At 38.6% G+C, this 25977-nt stretch overlaps 1 protein-coding gene across 3 annotated transcripts; it reads left to right on the forward strand.

Annotated features, from left to right (window-relative positions):
• The first annotated feature begins 209 nt into the window (after positions 1-209).
• Positions 210-23985, forward strand: LOC145997187 (protein D3-like). Of its 3 annotated transcripts, none has more exons than XM_083133905.1 (6): positions 210-408; positions 9002-9152; positions 12863-12983; positions 16468-16605; positions 19948-20023; positions 23424-23985. In XM_083133905.1, the coding sequence occupies exons 2-6, from the start codon at positions 9018-9020 to the stop codon at positions 23563-23565; spliced, it is 612 nt and encodes a 203-aa protein (XP_082990031.1). In that variant the 5' UTR covers positions 210-408; positions 9002-9017; the 3' UTR covers positions 23566-23985. The 3 variants fall into 3 exon arrangements, with proteins under 3 accessions (XP_082990031.1, XP_082990050.1, XP_082990040.1); XM_083133924.1 differs by lacking the exon at positions 210-408 and adding an exon at positions 513-536; XM_083133914.1 differs by lacking the exon at positions 210-408 and adding an exon at positions 677-841.
• The last annotated feature ends 1992 nt before the right edge of the window (positions 23986-25977 follow it).

Raw genomic sequence — 25977 nt, forward strand, 5'->3', positions numbered from 1 at the left:
AATCATAGGGTGAGTCAAATTTTCTGGGTAAGCAGTCATAATTAGAAAATACCATACTGAAATCTATATTTGGGTTAGCGAGAATTTATTGATCTAGTTTTTGTTTTGATAAGGGTTGTACTGGTTGATATAAGCGTGCCGCCTCCCCTCCGACGCCGTTGCTCAAGATGTTATGTTGCTAATCAATGCCGAAATTCTATGGCACTTGCCTACCTCCTCACACCAAAGGCGAGAGTGCTAATCATTTAGCTACACAGGAGCACTATCATTTTTCAAAATACGATTTTTACACAATCCAAGCATAAAAGAAGAAGGCCGCGTTTTCAATCTGTTTGTAGAGACTTGTTGAACTTATGTTCTGCTATCACTGTTTATTACCCGTGTTGAGAGACCCCATCGCAATGCAAGGTGAGTATGCGTTATATGAAATGTAGCTTTTATTTTTTATTTTACAATGACTCGTCGTTACGTATGAGGATTTACCTTTAATATATTCACCATAACGGATATAATTTGTTAACTTGCCCACTGCATTTGTAAGTATATAGATATACCACATCAAAATTACCCCGGTATCGAAGTGGTTGTTTGTTTTTTTCCTCTGTATGAAATATTTTTCATCATTTTTCTTTGCGTATTTTATCTTTTAGATACAGCAGAGACTCAGACTTGTTTGCCAAATGCATTATTCAACGATTAGAGCTATCTGATAAAGTGTTCAAGGTGACTTCACTGCTCTCAACGTTCAACTCGTATTATTGCAGACGTCTGTGAAGAACATACAGCGTATTTTAAGTGAATTAAAGCGAGGAACGTTCTTGTGCTTTGCTTTGTATTTCAGGTGATAAAAGTCATTGCTTCTTGTGTAGTTATCGCGGTAATAAACTTGATATTTCCATTAAAGTAAACGAAATTTAGATATAACCTAACTTAGTGATAGACTTAATACTGCAGTGGTCGCGCTGAACTTATGTTAAGTAGGCTAACTTCACGAACATTCGCGCTGAACACTATTGTGATCCATCGAATATTATGGTTTTTACCATTTTATTTGTCAAAATATATCTGGTTTTAGAGCGAGAATGTACGGTACCATTTACCCTCTGTAACCCCTCGAGAAAGTGATATATAATGCATGGTTTGTAAAGATTATGGCTCGGGTACCCTATTCTACACCCTCGAATTTTCGCACATTTCAAATGTTCTCGTTACGAAAATTAGTTCTTCATAAGAAACGATCTTTTTAAATAACGCGGAAAGTAATTTTTTTAGAATAGGGTACCAGACCCAAGATCATGCTGGTTATGAATGTTTTCTGTGTAGCTCGCGGAGATGTGTTATTGTCAAATTACGTCCGTTACCATACCGTGAAGCAGAACAGCCCAAAGGCTTCGCGCAAGTGAATATAGCACCCAACAGTTCATTCCACCACAGCAGCTATAATTTTAGGTTGTTATGTTTAGAGTTTATAGCAATTTCGGTACTTGTCTGATAAGGCCCGAACACCTCTCACTCGTTTATTTCCATAAAATAGTGTCAACTTTTCATATTACAAGTCATTATTTGTCTTCCTTGTTATTCTGGGCTAACAGACAATATGGCGTGCAGTCGTGCTTGTGTTTTGTCGATTTGGAGTGGGTATGCAGTGTTTCAACCTTCTTAACCGAAAAATACCTACTTTCGTGTTTATTATGTCATCATAAACCATTCACGATAGCCCCAAAAACCATCCACGAATAGCCCAATGGACCATTTTCGGCAAGGTTAGGTTTGGTTAGGTTAGGTAAGCATAGTTAAAAATAAAATTAAAACAAATTCTCGTAAAAAAAAGGCACGTTTGGAAACACTGCCGCGACCGCGTGACTTTCGACGCTCACGCCATCTGCACATACATAATGGAAACAACGGGCTAATGTTACAGAAGATGCAAGTTCCTTACGTAAAAACTGATTATTTATTGTTCTGCAGCATTCTATGGTGAAGTTTTTAGTTTCTGCGAAAGAAAATACCTCGAAGAACCTCGACAATGATACAGAAAGTGATTTCAGTAAGTAGTTTCTCCTGTAAATTTGAAGAAATCCGATCGGGCGATATCAGACAGTTACCGCAATTTCTTTCTATAGTGTTCTTTCACTATTTTTAGTGTGCATACTAACTGTTTTTACTAAGAAAAAGCTGCAAAATTACTCTGAGGTGGCAGGTTTTTACTTACACGGGCCATATCTTGGGATCAAATATCTCGGGTATTTATGTTTTCCGCATGCTGGAACCAATTTTGTCTTACGTAAAACATTGAAATGTGTCTATTAAAGAAAAAAATTGAACATAATTCTCGAGGGGTACAGTGGGTTAGAGTCGAGGAGCAATATGAAAGCGGCTCACCTTGACAACTCCGCACAGAGAGAGATGGGTATACATTTACACTGTTGCCACCCACTCACCATTCGGGGTTCTCGCCAGATCTTACAAAATATAAAACAACGGCATACATTCGAACAATTGTAAATTGCCGCTGTACAGCTATTATTGCAATAATTGATACCAATCCTGCACGAGTATTATTGTGCTGTAAATTAAACGAGCAGAATCTTGAAAGGAACTGAAAATAATGAAAACATTTTATTGACCATTATTGTATAGAGAAAAAGTTCTCTTGTGAGCCGATTTTTATTAAATGAGATTTGAAATAACTTCCAGTGAGAAAGTTACAAAAGAAACCTCCAAATTTTAAGTTCGTATAGTATATACAGCGATATGATTTTGGTTACTGAGAAAACAAGATAAGAACTTGATTCATTCTTTTGCGGCACGGCAAGTGCAACTTCGTTCGCTGCAGATACCATGCACCAGTCTTGTGGCACTCGCAATAACAAAAAAACTGCGTGGTATGCATAATATGAACTGAAAAGCAAAATTAAAATGCGATTTACTTCCATAACGCTCATTCCGTACTGCAGTCAACCTTGTCGCTTGATTCAAGTTCTTCGGAATCCGTGTCTTGTAAATTTATAATGACCTGCTCAATAACATCGTCTCTTGACTCTTTCTGGAAGTCCTCTTCTTGTATTTTCTCTGCGTGAGCCACACGATCTGCCCACTCGGAAACACCTATTCTGTCTATTGTTTAGTGAGTCAGTTTCTCTACGTCGGCAATTTTGAAAGTCTTGTTCTTGTGAGCTACTTACCCCTTCACTGCAATAGGAAATTCGCTATTTGCGTACATATCAAATATAATATTATGCAATACCCCTTTATCAAAATGGTCCAAGTGCGTAACATTCTTTTGCCGATTACAACGTTTGCCAGGCGAGCGAAATGGAAACCGACCCTGTATAACAGATCAACGAACTGGCTTCCTTCGCAATCGTCTGAACTGTACGCTCCTGACATTTGGCAATTCTGCTCCCTGGCGAACACAATACACTGTCTGCACTGTGAGATTCACTTTGAAGGAACTGATACACTATGTACACCAAATCTCGCGCTTGTCTGTGTAGCACACGATGCTGTAGCTGTCTTGCACATGTATGTTGACAAAATTTTGTGATCACGCTTAAAAAACACGAAGAGTCACAACGAAAACCGAACCGGTTCTTACCGCTCGAAAAACAAGCATGGGATTCAGCCATTCAAAACCAACTTCGACATACATCGATTGGTACGGGTGCTTCGAAGTTCGCATGCTCACTAATTGAGGCCTCCCAATCACGAATTTGAAGTTAAAATTTAGCGGTCAGTTGTAGAAATTGCAAAATAATCTAAATTGAATGGTGTGCGATTGGCACGATTGCTCATTATTTACAAAATTTTAAGGTAAATAATGAACAATCGCAGATCGCTCAGTTTTGCTTATTTTGCAATTTTTAGACGTGACCGCCAATTAGTGAGTATGCAAAATATTACAAAAATCGGGGAAGGGTCCGGTATTGTAAATTTGCTCTGTTCTTTTTAAAGTATTCTTGTTAACTTAGCAAAAAACACACTTTATACATTTATAACAAATTTTTAGAAAAATGTCATATATATATCCAAAAGTGCTCCCATCGATGGTCACGCTGATCAGTATTGTACTCCACTTAAATGTGAGCTCTTATAACACATCAACAATGAAACTTTTCAACAATTTTTGCTACACCTGCAGGAATTTTATAGCTTCACTACAAAGAATCAAAGGAAAACCAATCCCCTACCTGTCCTATAGAAGATAGACTGGAGGACCTGAAACCACGGGCTTTCAACCATTCGAGCAGGGGACAAGGAAGGTACAGGCAGAAATGTTCCCTTTCCCTTTGGGCGGTTGTCTATACCTGGATCTGGTAAGGTGGAGGAAGAGCCAGCTAGGGTATCCAGCCTTGCCAGCTGATCACATCGAGGGACTAAAAGCACGCGTAAAGAAGTGTTGCATATGAACTGAGGCTTCAAGACAATAAATATTGTGATTGGAAAATAATTAGAGACGTGAGATTATTTGATCTATCTCTGCTAGACTAGCTACTTCTCAGTGCATGTCACTGAAAGGACATGAAACATTTGTCAGAATAGATAAAAAGCCATGTATCTTCCAAATTGCACATTAATGCATGTAGGGATCTTGCATTACTGGGTCGTGTAAGCATTGCTAAACAACTGCACTCATCATATCGAATAGCAGTGAAACGGCACAATGATATGGTTGACAAGAACAGGAAAATTCTATCAACTATTATAGATTGCATTAAATTTTGAGGGGTGCTAACCATTTCACAGATTTTAACATCGTAGTTGAAAGTAAATTTGGCATTGCTTCCTTTCTCATGCCCTTTATAGCAGAATTAACAGTGTAACATTTTGCTAATCATTCCAGTATCTACCCAAAGGTTAGTTACTGCAAGCGTATAGGGTTCCCACCTCAGTATTCGAGTTTTTTTTTTTTTAATTCATGTAATTTCTTCCATATGTTGCTGATTTTTCGTATTCCTACGTAGTGAGTATATAATGCTCTTTGGAGAGATATGTTACATTTCATTCCAAATAGTGACCCATTGTTCGAACAATGTACTTACTCTATGTTGAGGAACTCTTCTCAAAAACCTTCGAGGTTAACTGCCCACCCCCCTCCCCACCCAAAAGAATAATGTGCCCTGCCTGCCTGGAAATACCGTGTTATATAGTTGTAATCTTTAATTTGGGTAACCACCTTATTGCAATACTCATCAAATTTGAATATGCCACTCACATAGGTATGTTATTCTCAAATGCTGTAGGGTCATTGCACGTGAAATCACCCAGAGCAGGTTTCTTCCTAGTCATGGATTTGCTTCATTTTTTTTACTTATAGATACTTTGTCCAATATGATAATATTAGATTTGTCCAACTAATATGTCGAAAGTTATAAATATTTGAATATTTTCAGAAATTGGTTGGACAAACTAATGCACCATGTGACACAAAATATGTCATATCTCGGAAACTATGTGGAGTATTGTAATGATTTAGGTATTGTTGGAGAGAAGAAGGACAGTCCCAATAGAAAATGACTGTATTGCCACTCTTACCTACTCAGAAAGTATAAAAATCTTTAAATATAATAATATTTTGTGATGGAAAAGACACTCAACTTCAGGTAATTGTTTGATATGGAGTCCCAGGTTTTACCACAATGAAAATTGTTACACAGCACAATCAATAGGTGTCAAACATAGTATTAAAAATCAGAAACTTAATGTTTTTCATAGTAAATGTATCACATGTTTTAGTATAGGGTGTATCAACCAATTTTCCACTGCCATACAGCTATATTTTTGAAAAATGGCCCTAAAACACTCACAAATTACCACTAATATGAGCACACATAATATTATTAGAAATGTTGAATAAGTGGGAGAAGGATTACTATGATGTTCATCCACTTTTAGTTTACAGAAATTGTACTAAGACCAGAATTTTTGTCCAGAATGCATATGGGTCAGTCCATACCGAATGTTCCAGCACTGTTGCTTGACCACTTTTAAAATTTTCAATATTTTTGTTGTTCTAACACACATGCAAGGGTAGTTCAAAACAGGCATTATTATTGTAAAACTGGACTTTGTTTATAAATGGTGTTTTTTTTCTTCTTCTTCATGACTTCTGGTGTTTTTGGCTTTTGCAGACAGTTCCGATAATTATGATAGCTCAGATAAGAAAAATGATAGAGCTGTGGTAAACAACATTGTTTTCAATACATTTCTAGCATTATTTTATGTTCTGTGCCTTTCTGCAACATCTCTTAATGAAAATGGCTGAAATTTTATTGATGAATTGATGATCAATTTTGAACAAAAATCAAAGTTTAGGATTTTTTTAGTAGGCTATAGAAGTAATATAATATCAGAGCTATATATATATATATTACATAAAACGTACATCCAATGTTTTTGGCAGAAAATATTTCAGCTCTGCTAATGGTTTCTTCTTTTAGTTCAAGCTCTCTGAAAGTGCTTGATTTTCATTTTCAAAATTTCAGCCCTTATATCGTGATGGGAATAGGATTGCCAGATTTGAAAAAAAAAAAAAACTGGACATACAGATTATATAGGCATCCCGAGTACATTTTGCAGGATACCGGGACATTTCTTTAAAAAAGGGGACAATCCCGTGATGATGAATTGTGTTTGTTTTTCCATTGATTTTCTTACAAAAATTTTCCATTAAGTATTAAAACAAACAATTTGTACAATTGAAGAGAGACTCCCTTTCTTTCACAACTAGAAATACCATACAGATGTAGGTATGTTTCTTACTTTCTAAGCTGCATGACTTTGACATTTTAAATGATGACTTAAATCTAGTGGCATGCTAAGGAATTCCATTTGGGGTTCGGGTTATTAATTCTCGTTACATTAAAAAATGTAATTTGTATTTTCTTAGGATAGATGTTTGTTTAAACAATCACCAAGATATTTTGTGAAAAGTTAGATATCAGATTTCATGTTTTCCCGGGACCCTAACATTATTTTTGCTAGTCCTGCCAAAAACGTTAATTCAGAAATTCACTGCACTTGGAAGAATTCAGAACAATGAAGAGATCAAGACTGGCTACTGGAGTAGTTTGCAGCTTACCACTAATTGCAAGTGCAGAGCTGAAATATTTTCTGCCAAAAACTTTGGATGTATGTTTTATGTTATATATACGTATATTGATATATATACTGATATTATACAGTATGACCCCAAAAAAATGGGCCCCATCTTTCAATAGGCTTCATGTCTTCATTTTTTTTGTCGGAATTAAATGCAACTTCAGGTATAACTAGTTTATTGTGTTTAGAACATCAAATTAAAACATGAAAGTCTTCCGCCTTTTCCTCTTCATTCTAGAGCATGTGTTCGAGATGACCTCCATTTAGCTCCATGCATTTCTTGAGGTGCAGCACAAAGTTGTCCAAGATGTCCTTACAAACAGAACGAGGAATGGCTCGTATCTCCTCCCTGATGGTTTTCTTGAGTTCAGTGATGGTCCTTGATCTCCCTGCATACACTCGGTCCTTGAGATAGCCCCAAAGGAAGAAATCTGGGGGCCTAAGGTCTGGGCTATGAGGTACCCACTCAGAATCAAATCTTGAGACTGATCACGGCCTCCAAAGTTCTCTTTCATCCATTCTCGGGACAGGTTTGAGGTGTGAGAGCTTGCTCCATCTTGCTAGAACCAGAACTTTCTCATAAGCGATGGATAGAGGGTCTGTAGCTCACTCTTGAAGGTTTTGAAGACCTCAACATGCATTTCTTTGCTGAACTGACTCTCATGCTCTCGACCAGCTCAGCTGTACGCTTCCTGGGCTGTCCTGAGTGTCTAGGACGGTTTTCACTTGCTGCATTGAGATTCTCCACCAGTCCCATACTTCTCAAAGTGGTCCACCCAGGTCTGTATTCTGCTTTTGGAGGGGGCCTTCTCACATTCGAACTGATGCATGAAAGTCTCCAGGATTTTGTTGAATGAGCCTGTCTTATAGTAATGTTTCACGCAGTATATTTTTTGCTCGAGCTACCATTGATGTCTAATTGTGTTCACAGGCATTGCTTCTGCTATGTCCTGCAAAATAAGTGTGATTTGTGAATGGATGTAGGAGATATCACACAAAGTGCACGTGGGGCCCATTTTTATTGAGTCACCCTGTATTACTTCCATACTAAAAAAATCTTAAACTTTCATTAATTGATCTTAAATTTCAGGCATTTTTATTAGAGATGTTGCCAAAAGGCACCGAACATAAAATAATGCTTGAAATGTATTGAAAACAATGTTGTTAACCACAGCATTCTATCATTTTTCTTAGATGAGCTGTCATAATTATTGGAACTGTCTGCAATGACCAAAAAGAAAAAAATGGCCACCATTTTTAACCAAAGTCAAGTTCTAGAAAAATAATGCCTGTTTTGAACTACCCTTGCATATGTGTTAGAACAACAAAAACATTGAAAATTTTAAAAGTGGTCAAGCAAAAGTGCTGGAACATTCGGTATGGACTGACACATATGCATTCTGGACAAAAATTCTGGTCTTAGTACAATTTCTGCAAACTAAAAGTGGATGAACATCATAGTAATGCTTCTCCCACTTATTCAACATTTCTAATAATATTATGTGTACTCATATTAGTGGTAATTTGTGAGTGTTTTAGGGCCATTTTTAAAAAATATAGCTGTGTGGTAGTGGAAAATTGGTTGATACACCATATACTGAAACATGCGATTTTTAATATTATGTTTTGACATGTATTGATTATGCTGTACATAACAATTTTCATTGTGGTAAAACCTGGGACTCCCTATCAAACATTTACCCGAAGTGTGGAAAACAACTCTCCACAATATACGCAGTAAGTTATCATGATGTTGGTGTGGTATATGTGTACCGACATGTACAGAAATCAGAACATGTTAAAATACATGTGTACAGTGATTAGTTTGGAATTAATCAGAACTTGTGTTGCTAATTTTAAATGTTTTTTATTGTTTCTATTGACCTGTATATTTTTTTAGTGCTTTTCTAGCTCCTATGGTTTGTGGAAGACTGATTACACAGATTGCTCGTAGAATTTCAACAGGTGTTGCAGCAAATTTTCCTCAAAGGATGGACAAGCACGATGTTGTTCCTGATGTCATTGAAAGTGTACCAGCAAATGTGGTGCAGGTATCTCTTTTCATATTAGCATGTGTGTGTGTGCCTAATCTACAACATGTTTTCTTACATTGAAGAAACTAACAATCGTGCTGTTGTCTGTTGATAGTTTTTCACAAAGTTTTCTTAGCTTAATCCCAAGACAGTAATTTTAACGCAATGTTTCACATATCAAAACCCAAACATATGTATGGAAAGTAATTTCACTGAGACAAGTTTTCTTCAAACACAACTGATAACTTGCAAAACATACCAGTTACTTTACCGTATTTGTAATGTAAAAAATAATAATAATAATGCATGCAATAACAGTTACAGTGGCCGCGGTGGCTCAGTCGGTAATGCGTCTGACTACCATGCTCAAGGTCCCGGGTTCGATCCCCGGCCGGTTCAAATCCGGGAACTTTTCTAACGGTGAAAGCGGCCCCGGCGCCCACCCAGCGTCGAATAACATGGGTACCTGGGGGAAACCCTGGGGGGTAAAGGCAGTCAGGGGCGTGATGCTGATCACATCACCCCCACTCACGACCGGATCAAGAAAGTGGGGGGCGTTACCCCCACACCCCCTATACGCCTTCATGGCGTGGTGCTATGCACAGGGGAACACTTTACCTTTTTACTTCACTTTTTTTACCTTTCTAACAGTTATATACTCGATCTGTTAAACCATTGAACAGATGAACTTGGAATGTTAGATTCGCCAACTGGAGAATCAGCTACACAGAAGGAACTAAGAGTTCTGTAGTGTTGAAAATGAATGTGTTTATATTATGCCTTAACATGGGAAAATTTTAAACAGACAGATCCAATTATATGTCGGTAGGTACCTTGATATGTAGATGTGTTTGGCACTACTAAAGAGTTCAGCCCCTCAAAAGTACTGCTAACTTCCAAAGACATCAAGAATGCAATTGTGTAAACTACAAACAACTGAAAATGCTACTAATACTTGAGAAGTAGCTGTAAAACAATGCTGGCTACACAGAAACATGAATTTTAATTATCAGCATAGCCCAGAACATGCTGCATGATTTATGTATGTCAATTTAATTATAGCCTAGTGAATAATTAGCATTTTAAAAACTGCAGAAAAGATTTATGTAAAACACAAGAAATTCCCATTTCTTACTGGGCATGCACACTATATTTTCTGTACAACATTCAGTAGGGAAAGGTAAAGCAATCCCTCCACATGGCAACATGACATGTGGAGGTAAGACCCTACACATTCACAGTGTTGGCCATTTGTGGAGGTGATGTGATTAGCTCCATGCTCTGGGTGCCTTTAATCCTCCCCACCCAAATTGAAGTGTTGCTCCCCGGTGCCCATTTATTAGAGGATATGTGAACACTGCGGCTGATTCATTCAGCATACGATAGTATTAGGTGCATCCAGAAAGTAAGTTTCCCTGGGGCCGTGCACAAAAAGGAAACATTATTTCATTCAATGATTTATTGCCGCAGATACAGTACTTGTCCAGTTACTTGTCAACATAATTCCGGCAGGAATTCAGGCACGTGTCATAGCATGGGACCAACTTCTGTATACCTGCGTCGTAGAAGTCTGCCACCTGGGTGACAAACCACTGTGTGACAGCTGTCTGAACCTCTTCGTTGCTGTGAAAATGTTGACCGGACAGGAACTTTTTCAGGTGCAAGAACAGGTGGTTATCACTGGGAGCGAGATTGGGCTGTACGATGTTTCACAGTAACGGTTAGCGTTCACAGTCTCACCTCTGGGCAGAAACTCGATTAGCAGAATGCCTTGTCTGTCCCAGAACACCATGCACATCAACTTTTCGCGCCGACACAGTCTGTTTGAACTTCGTCCTGCATGGAGATCCACTGTGACGCCGATGCATGGACTGCTGCTTGCTTTCTGGGGTGCTGCATGCAACCCACGTTTCATCCCCTGTGATGATCCGCTTGAGAAAATAGTCATCATCATGGTAACTCTGCAGAAATGTCAACGCCGTGCCCATGTGTTTTCCTTTTTGTGTTCGGGCATCAGTTGTTTCGGCCTGCACCGGGCACACAATTTCCAGAACAAGAGGCATTTGGTAACAATGTCATGCAACAACATGGCATGGCTGCTGCGTTCCGTGATCGTGTCGTGATGATCCTCCAATATGCGCTGCTGCACCTGCTCCATAACGGCCGATGGCCGGCCACTGCGCTCGTCGTCATGCACATTTTGCTGGCTTTCAGTAAATGTCCTGCACCAACGACGCACCATCTGCTTGCTCATGACGTCTGGCACAGCTGACGATGAATTTCGATCTGTATGTTTTGTGCGTTCAAGAACTCGATCACCGAACAAACCTCGCACATGACGGGAGATGGAATAAGAGCCGCCATGTTTCATCGCTGCCGCGATGCCACCGACGGCATTTGGGAGGCGTCTTCTAGGACATTCACTAGCCAGGGCATGTGCCTCTCACGAATGCGTGAAACCAGTTTCAATATGCATGGCCTGCCACCTGTGGGCAAGTGGGAAACTTACTTTCTGGATGTGCCTAATATATAAATACGGAGAAACTAGTACTCATTTTATCTGCAAAACTATTTATTCTTCTTTGTTCTATTAATTTCATTGGTCACTGCCACCATCCTGGTTGGAACTTACTGTACTGTTGTTTAGCGTGTATTTTTTGTTTGTAGTTCTTCGGCTGTCGCTAGGTACGCTGTTGTTAACTGTACGTCTGCATCCGTGTCATCTTCTATTTCCCGGTGTTAACTGTTGCAGTAGGGGAATCCAAGTGTCGTGTGCCTGTTCAGCTATCGATGTTTACCTCATGCGGGAAGTGCATTATGGCATGTTTTTCCTTGATTTTGGTGTCTACGAGTGTGTGGGCAGTGTGTTTGACTTGTAGCTTTTGAATTTTATGGCTATGGTATTTGATGTGTTTGGCAAGACCAGTAGTCGGTTGGGTTTTTTCGCATCTGTTAGGTGCTGTTGGATTCTTTCATTGACAGATCTGATGGATCTGCCAATGTAATGTGCCTTGCACTCGCACTCTGCATCGTATACACCTGGTTTATCAAGGGGGGAAATGAAGCACCGTTTGTGTTTGTTTAGTTTATCATCTATTTTGGCATTTGGTTTGTGAGCTACTTTGATGCCGTATGGGAGAAGGGCTTTGGATATGAGGTTGGATGTGGTGGGATGGTAGGGGAAAGCAAACCATATATATTTGTTGTTGGAGGTTGATGCAGACGTACAGTTAGCAACAGCGCACCTAGCGGCAGCCGGAGATCTACAAACAAAAGATGCACGCTAAGCAACAGTACAGCAAGTTCCAACGAGGATGGTGACAGTGGCCACTGAAATTAAGAGAACGAAGAAGATAAAACAGTTTCGCAGGATAAAGTGAGTACTAGTTTCTCCGTATTTATATTGTCAAGTTGAGAACTGAGTAGCCTCCATTTTTTAACCAGTTCCAATACTTCTACCAGTTTTATCCTTGATTATTGTTAAAATATAAATAAATGTAATTTTTGGCACAAAAGTATCAGATTTCTTTTAAAATATTTATAGATCTGCGATCACAATGTTTTTTATTACATATTATTAAATAACTCCAGTTTTGCTTGAATATTAATCAGTCACAGTATGTGCATTCTTCCCGTGGATTACAGAATTTTATAACTACTGGTATCATTCAGCCTTAATCAAGATTATACTGCAGTTTACCTATAAATTTATAAATATATCTGTGTAGGTGAAGTGGGATGGTCTAACTGTGGACATGGGGAATGAACTGACTCCAACACAAGTGAAAAATCCTCCAAACGTGTCATGGCCAACAGAAGGAGATAGCTTGTACACCTTGTGTATGACAGGTATGAATTCTAGATTATTGCAGTGCCCACAGTAAGAAAGACCCAGTTCATTAAAGTTGTTAAAAAACACCAGGGAAATTTTGTCAGTAATTTTATTTTGTTCTGAATGTCATCAGTACCTGCAAGAGTCATTGATGAATTGCTTTAAATGTATTTCATTTGAAAATTTGCTTCGTAAGTTTTAAATTTAAATTTGTCAGGTTACTAGTAGCTCATAAAATTTAAATCTATGCAGATAATAAACACATTTTTAAAGAATGGAGATTCTGTAGTTCATACTCATTTGACAGTATGATGTGTGTGTGTGAAGAGCAAAATTTAAGAAACATGTTGGAAATTGTAATTAGTATTTGCAAATACACACTTGCTGAAATGTCAAATGAATGAACAGGTCTCGCCAAGCCATAAGAATTTGCCAAAATAGGAAATTCAATTTCCTGTGATTGAAATTTGGAGAAAGATGTGCTTTACTGACAAAAGTTTGAAGTGCAATGCTTATCTAGCTTTGTAACATATTTTTCTAATGCTAAAAAAGGATGCGAATAGGGAAATATGCCTTAACAAAATCACCGAAGAGAGCCATCTTGGACTTATTTTTGTTAATGTTCTTTATTATTTTCATTATTAATGATTTCAGTGTAAAATGGCATCATATCCTGCCTATGAAATTTCCAATCTCACATGGCAGTTAGGCATGTCTTCACTTCCTGACCCACCTTCGACTGGAAACTATCATAAGATTGAGTTTTTACATCTTCAGTTCACAAAGGCAGCAAAAGAGGTCTCACATGATCCTTAAAATCATGTCTTTAAATATGGCGACTACACAAACACGGTATACCACTTCACAAGTTTAGATAACTGCTGAAGGTAAGGAAAAATAATGTTTTCTCTGTTGAAAAATGCAGCACATGTAACCTGTAACAGTGAACGTGAGTATATAACATATGTTATTTCAAGTTCATATACCATTTTACGGACACACTAGCATAAAGTTTTATTACCCATATATTACGATAGAAGTTTCATCTTCTAATGAAACCCTTCTTCATATGGGTTTGAAATATATTCCCCTATACGAACTAGTCAAATAAATTATATAAACTTCGCAACATTTACATTAAGTTACCATATTTTAGTTATATTACATTGACATTTCTTTGCACATAAAATACTTATTGTGAAATTTGCTTTGAAGTTTATGAAGAATGATAGCCAGCCCCTGTGGCGGAGTGGTTAGCACATTGTGCTATGATGCAGTGGTCCTGGGTTCAAATCCCGACCTGGGTATAAATGTTTGTGAGTGTCCATTCATCAATTTCATCATATCGTCACTCATTCCCATCTTTGCAAATTAGCCTAAAGTGGCACAAAAAGGAAAATAAAATAAAGCAGATCAATCATGAAATAATTACAATTCATAATTTATATTTCATTACAACACTAGCAGATTTATTTACTGCAGTGCTACACACAGCACAGTCTATTTGTTACAGCCAATATATGTGGCTGGTTTTTCAGTGTTTATTTCAAAATAGTATTAGTGTCGGTTTCGAAAGTAAAATAACAGTATCACAGTAGGAAATGTAGACATGTGAACTATTTATTTTAAACAATACGAGGGTCACTATTTATATTTTGAGCCTTGGCAACACCGATTGAAGTTAGGCGCAATTTGACGTTTGCACGGAATCGTCTGGCATTATTGACCATAACGTACTTCAAATGTTTTGTCAATAGCTTGATTTGTGTTGTTTATGTTGCCTTGGAGATTGCATGACAACAATAAAATGGAATTCACTCGTGAACATTTTCGTGCGATGATTTTTTACGATTTTCGACGTGGATTATCAAGACAAGAGTGCATCGATCAACTTACTTCCACATTTGGCAATGAAGCCCCATTTTTTGCCACTGTGAAACGCTGGTATAACGAATTTAATCGTGGCCGCCATTCGCTCACTGACAAGATTCGCGAAGGTCGTCCAAAATCAGTTGTTTTTTTCAAGAAAACATTGATGCTGTGCAAAACCTAATACTGCAAGATCGTCATGTGACATACTGTGAGATTGAGGCAACCATAGGCATTAGTTCCACCAGCATATATAAAATATTACATGATCATTTAGCTGTGAGAAAGGTATGTTCTCATTGGATCCCACACAATTTGACAAAAACTCAAAAAGACGCTCGCGTCAATTGGTGCAAACAAATGCTCAATAAATACAATTGTGGTGCTTCAAAAGACGTATATAAGATTGTAACAGGTGACGAATCATGGATATATACATATGAGCCGGAACGTAAACAGCAGTCGACTGTATGGGTGTTTCAAGATGAACCCAATCCAACAAAAGTTGTTTGCGCTCGAAGCACATCGAAACAAATGGTCGCCTGTTTTTTCGGGAAAACTGGTCATGTGGCAACTGTGCCTTTAGAGGAACGTAGAACGGTCAACTCTGAATGGTACACAACAATTTGTTTGCCAGAGGTCTTCGGTCAAATACGGAAAACAAACAAATGCAGTTGGATCATTCTTCATCAAGACAATGCCAGCTGTCACACATCTCGTCTAACAACCGACTTTATGAACAGTCAAAAATGGAATTGATGGGTCATCCGCCATACAGTCCTGATTTGGCACCCAATGACTTCTTCTTGTTCCCGAATGTCAAGAATAAATTGCGTGGACAACGATTTTCGTCGGCGGAAGACGCCGTTGATGCGTTCAAAAACCATATTATGGAGGTGTCTCAAGAAGATTGGAAAAACTGCTTTGACAAATGGTTCGAACGAATGCAAAAGTGTATTGACCATAAAGGAGAATACTTCGAAAAACAATAAAGCAGTTTTCAATACCAAATTCCTGTTTTTTCATTGTTAGGCTCAAAATATAAATAGTGACCCTAGTAATAATTTGTTGACTCAACAAAAAAAAAATGTTCTCCTCAATCATTTATGTAGTTGTATTGGTTGAATGTTTTTTTCTTCTTAAGCTGCCTTCAATAAACAGTTGAACATCTATTCTCTATTGCCTTTCTTCTTCTTCCTACTTCAGCTGGCCAGTGTGCTCCTCAAATTCTGATTGGTAGTTCTATGGTATTAACGATGTATTTAAAGACGGTTTCTAATTCTGTCAGGAACTAAATAAGAGAAGGCTCTTACACGATCGTTAAGTAAGGAAGGTAGAAGTGTACCAGGAAGTGAAGATGTACCTAACTGCTGTGTGAGACTGGCTTTAGTAATAAACAAATTACAGAGCAAATATTTTGAATAGGAGGGGGAAAAGATGATTAGCCACCGCAAGTGGAGTTTTCATTGATATGAGTTTTATTTGCTGAGTTGTCACCAATCATCAACAGAGATAAATGTCAGGACATTTATGTATATATGTGCCAGCCAAATTAGATGGTATGTGGTGATACCTAATTCCACTTCGTCGTCTCAGACGGCAAGTATTGATATGAATACTTGTGATTTCCAGATCCAGATGCTCCAAGTCGTACCAACCCAAAATTCCGTGAGTGGCATCATTGGCTGGTGGTCAACATTCCAGGGAATGATGTTGGAAAAGGAGAGACTATGTCTGAATATGTTGGTTCTGGACCTCCACAAGGAACAGGTGAGTTTTGCATACATTTAATCCTTCTCGAACATTTTCTTCCACACCATCTATATTACAATGTACATCATTCGCACAAGGTGCTTTAAACAATCCTTCTGATAAATGAAATCACAACTGTGTTTTAATTAAAACAGGAGAAGAAAGAAACCTGTGCATCTGGCTACCATTTCATTTTTACAGTTATGAATCAGGTAAGGATTTTCTTACCGATCTCCATTTTTGCCAAAGGCTGGAGCAAACAACTGCACCACCTAATCATGTCCACTTTGCTTGGAAACTTTTGTTACTATGTTTTGATGCTCTTGTTTGTGTTCAAGTAGTGAACATTGTTGCAATTAGCCAAAAGTGGAAGAGAAGTGACGCTAAATAAAAGAAAATCAGTCAAAATCAAATCAAAGTAGTGAACATTGTGGGGGATATTGGGTAAACATTAAGCATTCATTTCGAGGGAAGGCATGAATAAAAAATGAAACTTAACCTTTAGTGGACAGAGCCCGGCATGCATGTCTAGCCTCTGAACAGGTACTTTTCAAATTTTCCACGATATATAAGTAAAATTGTAGCTTGAGAACTAATTGTCATATAGTGATGATTTCTTCCCCCAGAATATAGTGCTTTTAGTGGAGTGCTTATAGTGCCTCCCTATAATGAAAGTTAAAGGAAGAAGAAGAAAATAATTTTTTTTAAAAAAAAATGCTCTCCGTTGCCACCACAATGGATCAAAATGTATAAAGCAGTTGTGCATTCCTACAATCATGCAAAGTTTAGTTGAAAATAGGCTGATATTTCTTGAGTAGAAAAATAATAACGTTAAAGAGTGACTGTGTTGCCAGCTTATGAAAAATTTCTGGAATTTTACTTCTATCTCGGATTGGCCCTATAAATGTTGGATGGACCAAATTTTCAGGGAAGCACGATGAAAGACCATTCTTTGAGGACATGTAATGCACGTACCCCAATTTTTTTTTTTCAAACAAAATTGGAATTAATTTTTAAACCGCCATTGTCACATATGTGTGTCAAGACGAATTAGGTAAAATTCTCACGCTATTTGCACCTTGATACTTTTATATTGTGGTGGAAACACGAACAGGCTTTCTGGGAAAAGCTTTCGTCAAGGTTGGAGCACTTTTTCCCCCTTTCATCATGCCCAGGTCAAGTGTTCGAGTCCTTGTTAACCTTGTTTTTCGAGCTGTGCATGCAGACTTCAACATATCGGCTTATATTACATTTTGTGTACCAGCTAGGAACCTGAAACAACTTTCATTTCATTACGAAGGATCCATACTATGAAAAGAAAGCTAAAGTTTGCATCCTTTCCCATAGGAATGGGGAAAGATGGGGCAAAGTCCAGATTTTTATAATTTTTTCATGGAAATTTGGGGACACGCCCCACATTACCTCATCTTTTCCCTTCTGAATTCTACAAAGTTGCATGCCCTGGTGTCTTAGCTTGAAAACAAAACTTACCCGAAGCAGATTGGTCCAATAGTCTACAAGTTATAACATTTTTCCGAAATAAAATTTAAAAATCGCGTGGAAAAGCCTCGGCGAATCAGGGGTTACATTCAGCAATCCCGGCCGGCGTACAGTTTGTGTGCCAGCTAGGAACATGAAACAACTTTCATTTCTTTACGAAAGGTCCATACTTTAAAAAGAAAGCTAAAGTTTGCATCCTTTTTCCCTAGGAGTGGGGAAAAATGGGGCGAAGTCCAGATATTTATTATTTATTCATGGAAATTTGGGGGCATGGCCCATCCCAGCCTGTCTTTTTCACTTTGGCATTCTGAATTGTACACAGTTGCGTGCCCTGGTGTCTTAGCTTGAAAACGAAACTTACCCGAAGCAGATTGGTCCAATAGTCTACAAATTATAACGTTTTTCCAAAATAAAATTTAAGAACTAAAGTGTCGGGGAATCAGGGGTTACATTCGGTGCCCGGCAGTTTAAAGGTTAAGCAACATTTTCGAAAGTCGTGATTTTCAGAAAATTTTGAAAATTGAGTTTTTATTTGATCCCTAATTGTCGCACATTGTGAACATGTTCTTTTGTTCTCATTATTACATGTAAAAGAGTTATAGCCCATTTTATAAGGTCTTTCCCACAAAAGTCAGAGGGAAAACAAAGACATTTTCAATTTATACTTGTTAATAATAATAACAGTGGATATGTTGTTGTGTAATTTAAGTATGTCATAGCTACATATTTATAGAAATGAACATAAAAGGCACAACCGAAATATCATGTGTAGTTTATAGAAATTGCACTTCCATTTGCTACCACCTGGTTGCCTGCAATGTACTGCCCAGCCGTCCGTAGCTCAATACGTGGCAGCATTATACTTATCAGCCATCCGCTAAAGGTTAAAGAAACAACTACATGGTCTGTTCAATAAAGAATGATCATTTATTTTTAATTCACATAATTTATCATCCTAAAATTTAATTTTAGGTTATATTGTTAGCTTAAAGTGTACACACAGTGCTAGTTTCATGCTGTACACGTGTGACATTCGTTCAAGTTGATTCGTTGAAATTTTGATATTGTCTGAATAAATCATTAGCTGGGACATATTAAATGCTACAGGAGACCTATGGAGAGACTGTTTTTCCCTTTAGCACAGCTACAAGGTGGTTTAAAATGTTTAAAGAGGAGTGACGTTTAATTTCAAAGCAAGGTAGACCTGGGGCTCCGATCATTGCTCTTATGGAAGAAAACATCAAACTACTGCTGTCATCGTGAGAGAAGGTTCAAATAACGTTAACGTTGGTAACAAAAATTACACATAAAACGTGTGTGTGTGTGTGTGTGTGCAATGGGTTCCAAGACTGCTCATACCCCAACAATAGGACATTCACATGCAAGTTCGCTCACAGTTGAAGATGATGTTATAGGAAGACGAGGAGTTTCCTTCAAAGTTAACCATTGCAGATGAAACTTGGCTACATCATCCAGTGAGCAGGCTACATCATTTTGATTCAGAGAGCGAACAGCAAAACCTTCGCGGTAAGCATTTTCCATCATCAGAAGCAGTAGTGAAGGCTGCGTAGGAGATTCTGAAGAACCTACCAAAAAACAGCTACCAGCATGTCTTTGAAGACTGGCAAAAACACTGGGGACTGAGCATAGCATCCAATGGATACTACTTTGAGGAAGGCAGTCAAAATTGTGTATGGCATATTGTTAAAAAAAATTAATGATCATTCGTCATTGAACAGCCCTCGTATTCATATTGTAGAAGTATTTCCAGCATAATTGGAATATAGGAATTTCATTTTCATCTTGTATGTAACTTATATAACATGCTTATTTATTTTTAATAAATTTTTTTTTTTTTAGGTCTACACAGGTATGTTTACCTGGTGTACAAGCAGCCAGGGAAGCTGACCTGCTCAGAGCCTCGCCTTACAAATAGGTAGGTGATTTTTTTCCAGTTTTTGATCATTGTATGGGTCTTCTCGTAAGGAGTTAGGCAATTGTCACATTTCTATATACTGTTTGTCTCATGACAAGATTTAAAATTTGAGTTTCGGTTAGTTTTTGCACAAAATATTTTAATTTCTACAATACTGGATGTTGTTTACAATGTCAGGATTTAAGATTGAATACTCTCAAAAATTGGAATTCATATTAATCATACTCACATGATATCACATGAGAATTTCTGAACACAAGAGAGACTTTATAGTATATCCAGAGGAGTAGCCTATGGAGCTGGTTTGCCTGTTAGCCACGTCTGTCGGTATACTTTTATGTTAACAGCTTCCTAATGCAATTTTTCGTACCAATTAACAAACATTTACATTGAAACTTTTAAGGATTTAAGATACACTGCTCAAAAAAAATTAGGTTATCAAAGGGAAAGAAAAAAATGAGATGAAAATCATGTGCAATTGATGTTTATGGACGTGGATGAACATCTGGAGAGAAGATACAGTAGAGGATACATTACAGAGGTTGTTCCATCTAAGTTTGGCCAATTTTGTTCCTCCCCCCCTCCCGGGCAGATTGGACTCACCCGAACTGGTGCTTGGCATCCTGCAGTGTTGTGCAGTGACTGTCTGGGAACGGAGTTGTTTATCCGCGTGGACGAAAATAACGCACAAAACAGGACCATTGTTGTGAGTGTTGTGTAAAATCTTTTTCCAAGTGTGTGGGTTTCCGCTCTGTGACCAACATGCCACCCAAACGAAGCCGGTTTTGGGAAGGCTATGTTGCGGCTCAGTTTAGTGTTTCTGTCATTAGAAAACAGTGCAAGAAGAATGGTTGCAACATCAGTTTAAGTGGAATAAAAAAATGTTATTAAAAAGTACAAGAGCAACGAAGCTCCACCATTTGGATCACCAACGAAGTTGCCTAGGAAGAGGGCCAAGGCCACCCCTACCATGAAGAGGAAACTGCGCAAAATGGCAATGCAAGAAAATTCGCCAACACAAAGGTGTATGGCTAATCGTCTTGACGTGTCTTTGGGGACTGTGAGCCGGACCTTACACCATCAATTCAAGCTGGAAAAAGTCATGAAAGCTCACTGCCATCTTCTCACGGATGGCCACCAAAAGGAACAAAAGTGTAACGCCCGGAAGCTGTACGAACGGCATCTGGCAAAACAAAGGTGGAAGCACGTCGTAACGCTCGATGAAGCATGGATTTACCTTTCCGACTGCGGTAAACCGAGAGCCATCATGTACCGAGAGAAAGGCGCAAAGAACTTCAGAAGGTGGGTCCGTGTATGTAAAGAATCCTTCCCAAAAGAGTTCATGGTCGTTACTGGCTACTGTTACCGAGGTAAACTGAAGAATCGTAGGGTGGCGAAGAACTGCAAAATAAACTCGCAGTATTAACAGGAGCAGATCATGCGGCCGATCTACGAGCATGAGATTCCAACAATGTACGGAAATGATGCCAATCTGGTGCGCATTCACATGGACAAGGCCTCATCACATACTTCACGATCGTCCCTCGCATTCTACAAGGAGATGGAGGAGGCAAGTGGTATACAGGTGATACCTTTCAATGAGGTACCTGTTAAATCTCCAGACGCAAGTCCTATGGACTATTGTGGATTTGGCTTGCTGAAGCAGGCTTTGGGAAAACGGCATGTGACAACTGTGGAAGGACTTTGGAAAGCTGTGCAAAGTGAATGGGACAAGATTCCCCTCCCAGTTCTTCAGAGAAGCCTATTACAGTGGAAATTACGCTGTCGGGCTATTGTTAGGAATCAAGGGACACACATCGAGCACTTACGGACCTGGTGCCATGGATTCGTCTAAATTTTTGGGTAAGTCAAAATTGGCCAAATGTAGACGGAACAACCTCTGTATTAGTGGCAACAGAAAGGAATGTGAGTCACTTGGCACAATGTTCACATGATGTGGGTCACTACAGAGCAATGTGTGTAGCAACAGATATGCACAGAAATGGCCATGCCCTTGAAAGTAACTGGCCCCTAGTATGGTGTTTGGTTCCTCGAAGGGCAAACACTGCAACACAGCTGCGTGACATGGACTCGGTGAGGTGATCGTGAGAGTTTGGGAGATTTGTCACTACTCTTCATTTAGAGCAACCTCTAGCTCTGGCAGGTGTGAGGGAGGTGCAATGCATGTGTCAAGTGTGTCCCAGATGTGCTAAATGGGATTTAAGTCCACTGAGCATGCAGGCCACTCCATATGCTCGATTCCCTCATCCTCTAGCATGTTGTCCACCAACAGAGCTCTGTACGGATATTTCATGGCATTATCGTCTATTAAAAGGAACCCATCACCAATTGCACCTGCGTATATGGAGTGACATGATGTCTCAGGATCTCGTCCCTGTATCTAAGGTCTGTCAAACTGCCATTTCGGATGATGTGGAGATCCGTCCTTCCACCATTACTGTGACTCATTGGTAAACAACACCCGCCTCCATTTGGCGTGCTGCTAATGGCACATATGCCATGGGTCTAACTGCATAGAGGCCACTTTCATGTAGACGATTATGGATGGTTTGAGATGATAATCTACTTCCTGTAAGCAGGGAATGTTGCAGCTGTGTTGCATTCTGTCGTCTGTTTCAATGGGTTGTCAACAGAAGGTACCGATCATCTCTTGGCATTGTTGCTCGCAGATGGCCTTGGCCTTGACCTTGCTTTTGCCACACATTTCCTGTCCTTTGGAACAGAGTTCACAGGTGGAAAATGACACTTTATGATACTCCAAGGCCAGCTGCTACCACTTGCTGTGTCTCTTCAGCTTCCATCCTTCCTATGGCCCTCCATGCTATGGATTCTGGTAAATCGTGCTGTTGCGGCATTGTACCACTTTCCCACATTCCTTCACAAACTCCCACACTGTCTGCTGGCTGGCTACGGGCATTTCCACAACTGCACACTTCTCCCGTCTACCACCCTTCGGACGGGGCACCCACCTGCAGACAGCACAAATGCGTGAGTCACGTGTCTTGCTGTTTCATGTCAAGGAGCACTTCGCCCATCTTCGTTCTTCATGTCATTGATGACACAGACTTACGGATATTTCCCTTGATCCCCTAATTGTTTTGAGCAGGGAATTGAAAGCATGTATTAATAAAAATCACTGACGAGTAAAAACACATCAATTGTCCAATCTTTGGTACATGTTAGGAACTTAACCAATATATTTTTATCATGTTCATGAGATGGTATGTAATGTATGCTATTTTTTGTAGATAGTCTATTGGTAGTTCACAGAAGCATGCGATTACATTCCTGTGAACATCACTTGAGGTTTGTTAATGTGAATTAACAAGGCAACCATGAAATGTTTATCGTAGTTCATTAGAATTGTTTTCTCTAACAGATCTGGTGATGGTAGGGGAGGATTTTCCATCAAGAAATTTGCTGCGAAGTACAACCTTGGACAACCGATAGCTGGAAACTTCTATCAGGCTCAGTGGGATAACTACGTGCCCAAACTGTACGAGCAGCTCAGTGAGAAATAAAAAGGGAATCCCCATCGTACTGCTTTCACTATTGTCCTTTTGGGTTCAGATTATGACTGGATTGAATATTCCTAGAAATCCAACTATATCAAATGTATCATTTTTTTATTATTATATATCCTTATGAATTACTTACCCAGCATGAGTGACAGGACATCAATAATACTAGTACAATTACTTTTTGTTAGTTGTGGTGTTTTTGTAGTGTGCTTAATCAAGTTATACCCTTAAAAGTACAGAACTTTTTTTTGCTGTTGTTTGTTCAAATACACTTGTAAAACTAACTTATCAGTTGATTGAGCTGAATTTTAGGTTCGTTCCTACATAATTACCTAGTTCTTCAGCCGGAAATATACATATCCATGTGAGTTACAGTTTTATGTATTTAGTTTGAACTGTTCAATAAACAATGGAAGCAGATATTCTTGTTATTAATTAACATGTCATTTCTTGTAAACTACAGGTAATAAATCAGTTTTGTCTTTTGTTTATTTATATACATATGAGCCGGTCAGAATGATAGTGGTGTAAGTCAGCGAGGGATTGTGCGGAGATAATGAAGTCTTTGTGCAAACAGTGATAAAAAAATCAATGCCGGAGATGTAGTAGTGTAAATGCTCAAAAATGCTTGAAAATAGTACCAGATTGTATATGATGCCAGTGGATGATGTCACAATTCACGATGAGTTGTTTAAAATAGCTGTTAATTGACTTACACCAGTGTCATCCGAAACTGTGATCGGGTATGATGAAAGGTGTTATGTTTGCGCACAACGTACGTGCCTGGGACAATGGGTAACAACCAGAGGATTGTTGAGAAAAGGTGTGTATGAGTCAGCAAGAACCAACATTTCCATAGTAACAAAGAAATTTGTTTTCTTCGTCAAGTACATATTGACAATGTAAATAACATAGGGACGGAATATAACACAAACGTGAGTCAATGTTAAGTTGTCCCTGATGAAACACTACTCATCGTCCATTTCCCCCTCTTTAGGCATTTCTTGGATGTATGGTAAGGGACCCAAGTTGTCTTCCACAGTCGTAGTATTTAAATTGTTGAAAAATGCATGATGGATGGGTGGTATGAACGGCAAGAGATCCATCATATCCTATTTCTTTTTCAAGGAAATTGGCCGGCTGTCCAGGTACAACATTGTCTTCTGTATGTTTTGCAACAACACAGGGTGTCCTTTCCGTCCAGTTGGGGTGATGTCTAATGTAAAGAAATCCACAATGTCTTGAAGTGATTTCTTGTACTTAAGACTATGTGGACGCTCTTTTTCAACCCTGATCCACTGCATTTCAGCCAGTTTACCGGATGTTTATCAGTGTTCTTCTTTCTCTTGCTGATATTCCGCTCTAAATTAGCAGTAGAATGAAACTGCACAGGCCGTAACGTACAACCATCTGCTGCCCACTGACTTACACCAATGTCATTCTTACCCACTCACCAGTTCTGTTCCGTGCGAAACGTTCGCGCTGCTCCTAGCGGCCAGTAAACGTACTCATGACTTCCATTGTTATCACACTGAATTGCCGAACCGCTCAGGAACACAAACCTGTGCGAAAGTCAGTTTCTCTTTCTTTTTTTTACTTACACCACTGTCTTTCTGACCAGCTCATATGAAGGTGAAATATATTGGAATAACAAAATATGAATAACTATTTTTAACAAATGCATTTTAAAAATGTGAATTTTTCAATAAAGAAAAGAAACACTGTTGCCCTGACAGGGGGGCAGGGTAACATACACACTACATTTTCCATTAATTTTTTCTGTTGTGTCCATTTTTTGTTGATTTTGTTCTTTTTTATTACTTTCATTATTGGGGAGGTAAACTACGATTTTCACCTCCCTAAGAGTCCTGTCATTCTGAAAGGAAAATAACTGATTTCATCTCTCTCAGACAATTAGTTCTCTTATGTGTGAAAAAGTTCTCATCTTGAGAGGCTAACAATTTGCAGGAGACTCAAACCCTCTATAGTCGTTTTCACGTTCAGAAGACACAATGAGCTCTTATGGGCAATGCTTTTCTTATGGGAAATACGAGCGCGCTGTTGTGAAATTTCTGGATTTACAAATTTAGCTTAAGTAAAATCGGTACCTGCAGTTTTGCAGGAAATTTTGTAGAGAATACGATGGTGAACACAAAAAACTGGTAACTTGCTTACATAATTTTAGATAAATTAAAAACGCAAATTTTCTGTGAAAACACAATTTTTACATTGTTTTCATTCCTAACGTTGAAACATGCCGTAAAATTGAAGCATTCATTATTAAAAAAATTGACACTGTTTTTTAATTGTCATAGGTGATGGTGGTACTCAGAATTTATCAATACTTTAAAGCATATTCGCATTAAAAAATATTCAAATAAAGTATGTGGAGATTTTTTATATTCGTGCAGT

Source organism: Lepisma saccharinum, chromosome 1 (genome assembly GCF_977018435.1).
Source record: "Lepisma saccharinum chromosome 1, izLepSacc3.1, whole genome shotgun sequence".
Taxonomy (NCBI): Eukaryota; Metazoa; Arthropoda; class Insecta; order Zygentoma; family Lepismatidae; genus Lepisma; species Lepisma saccharinum.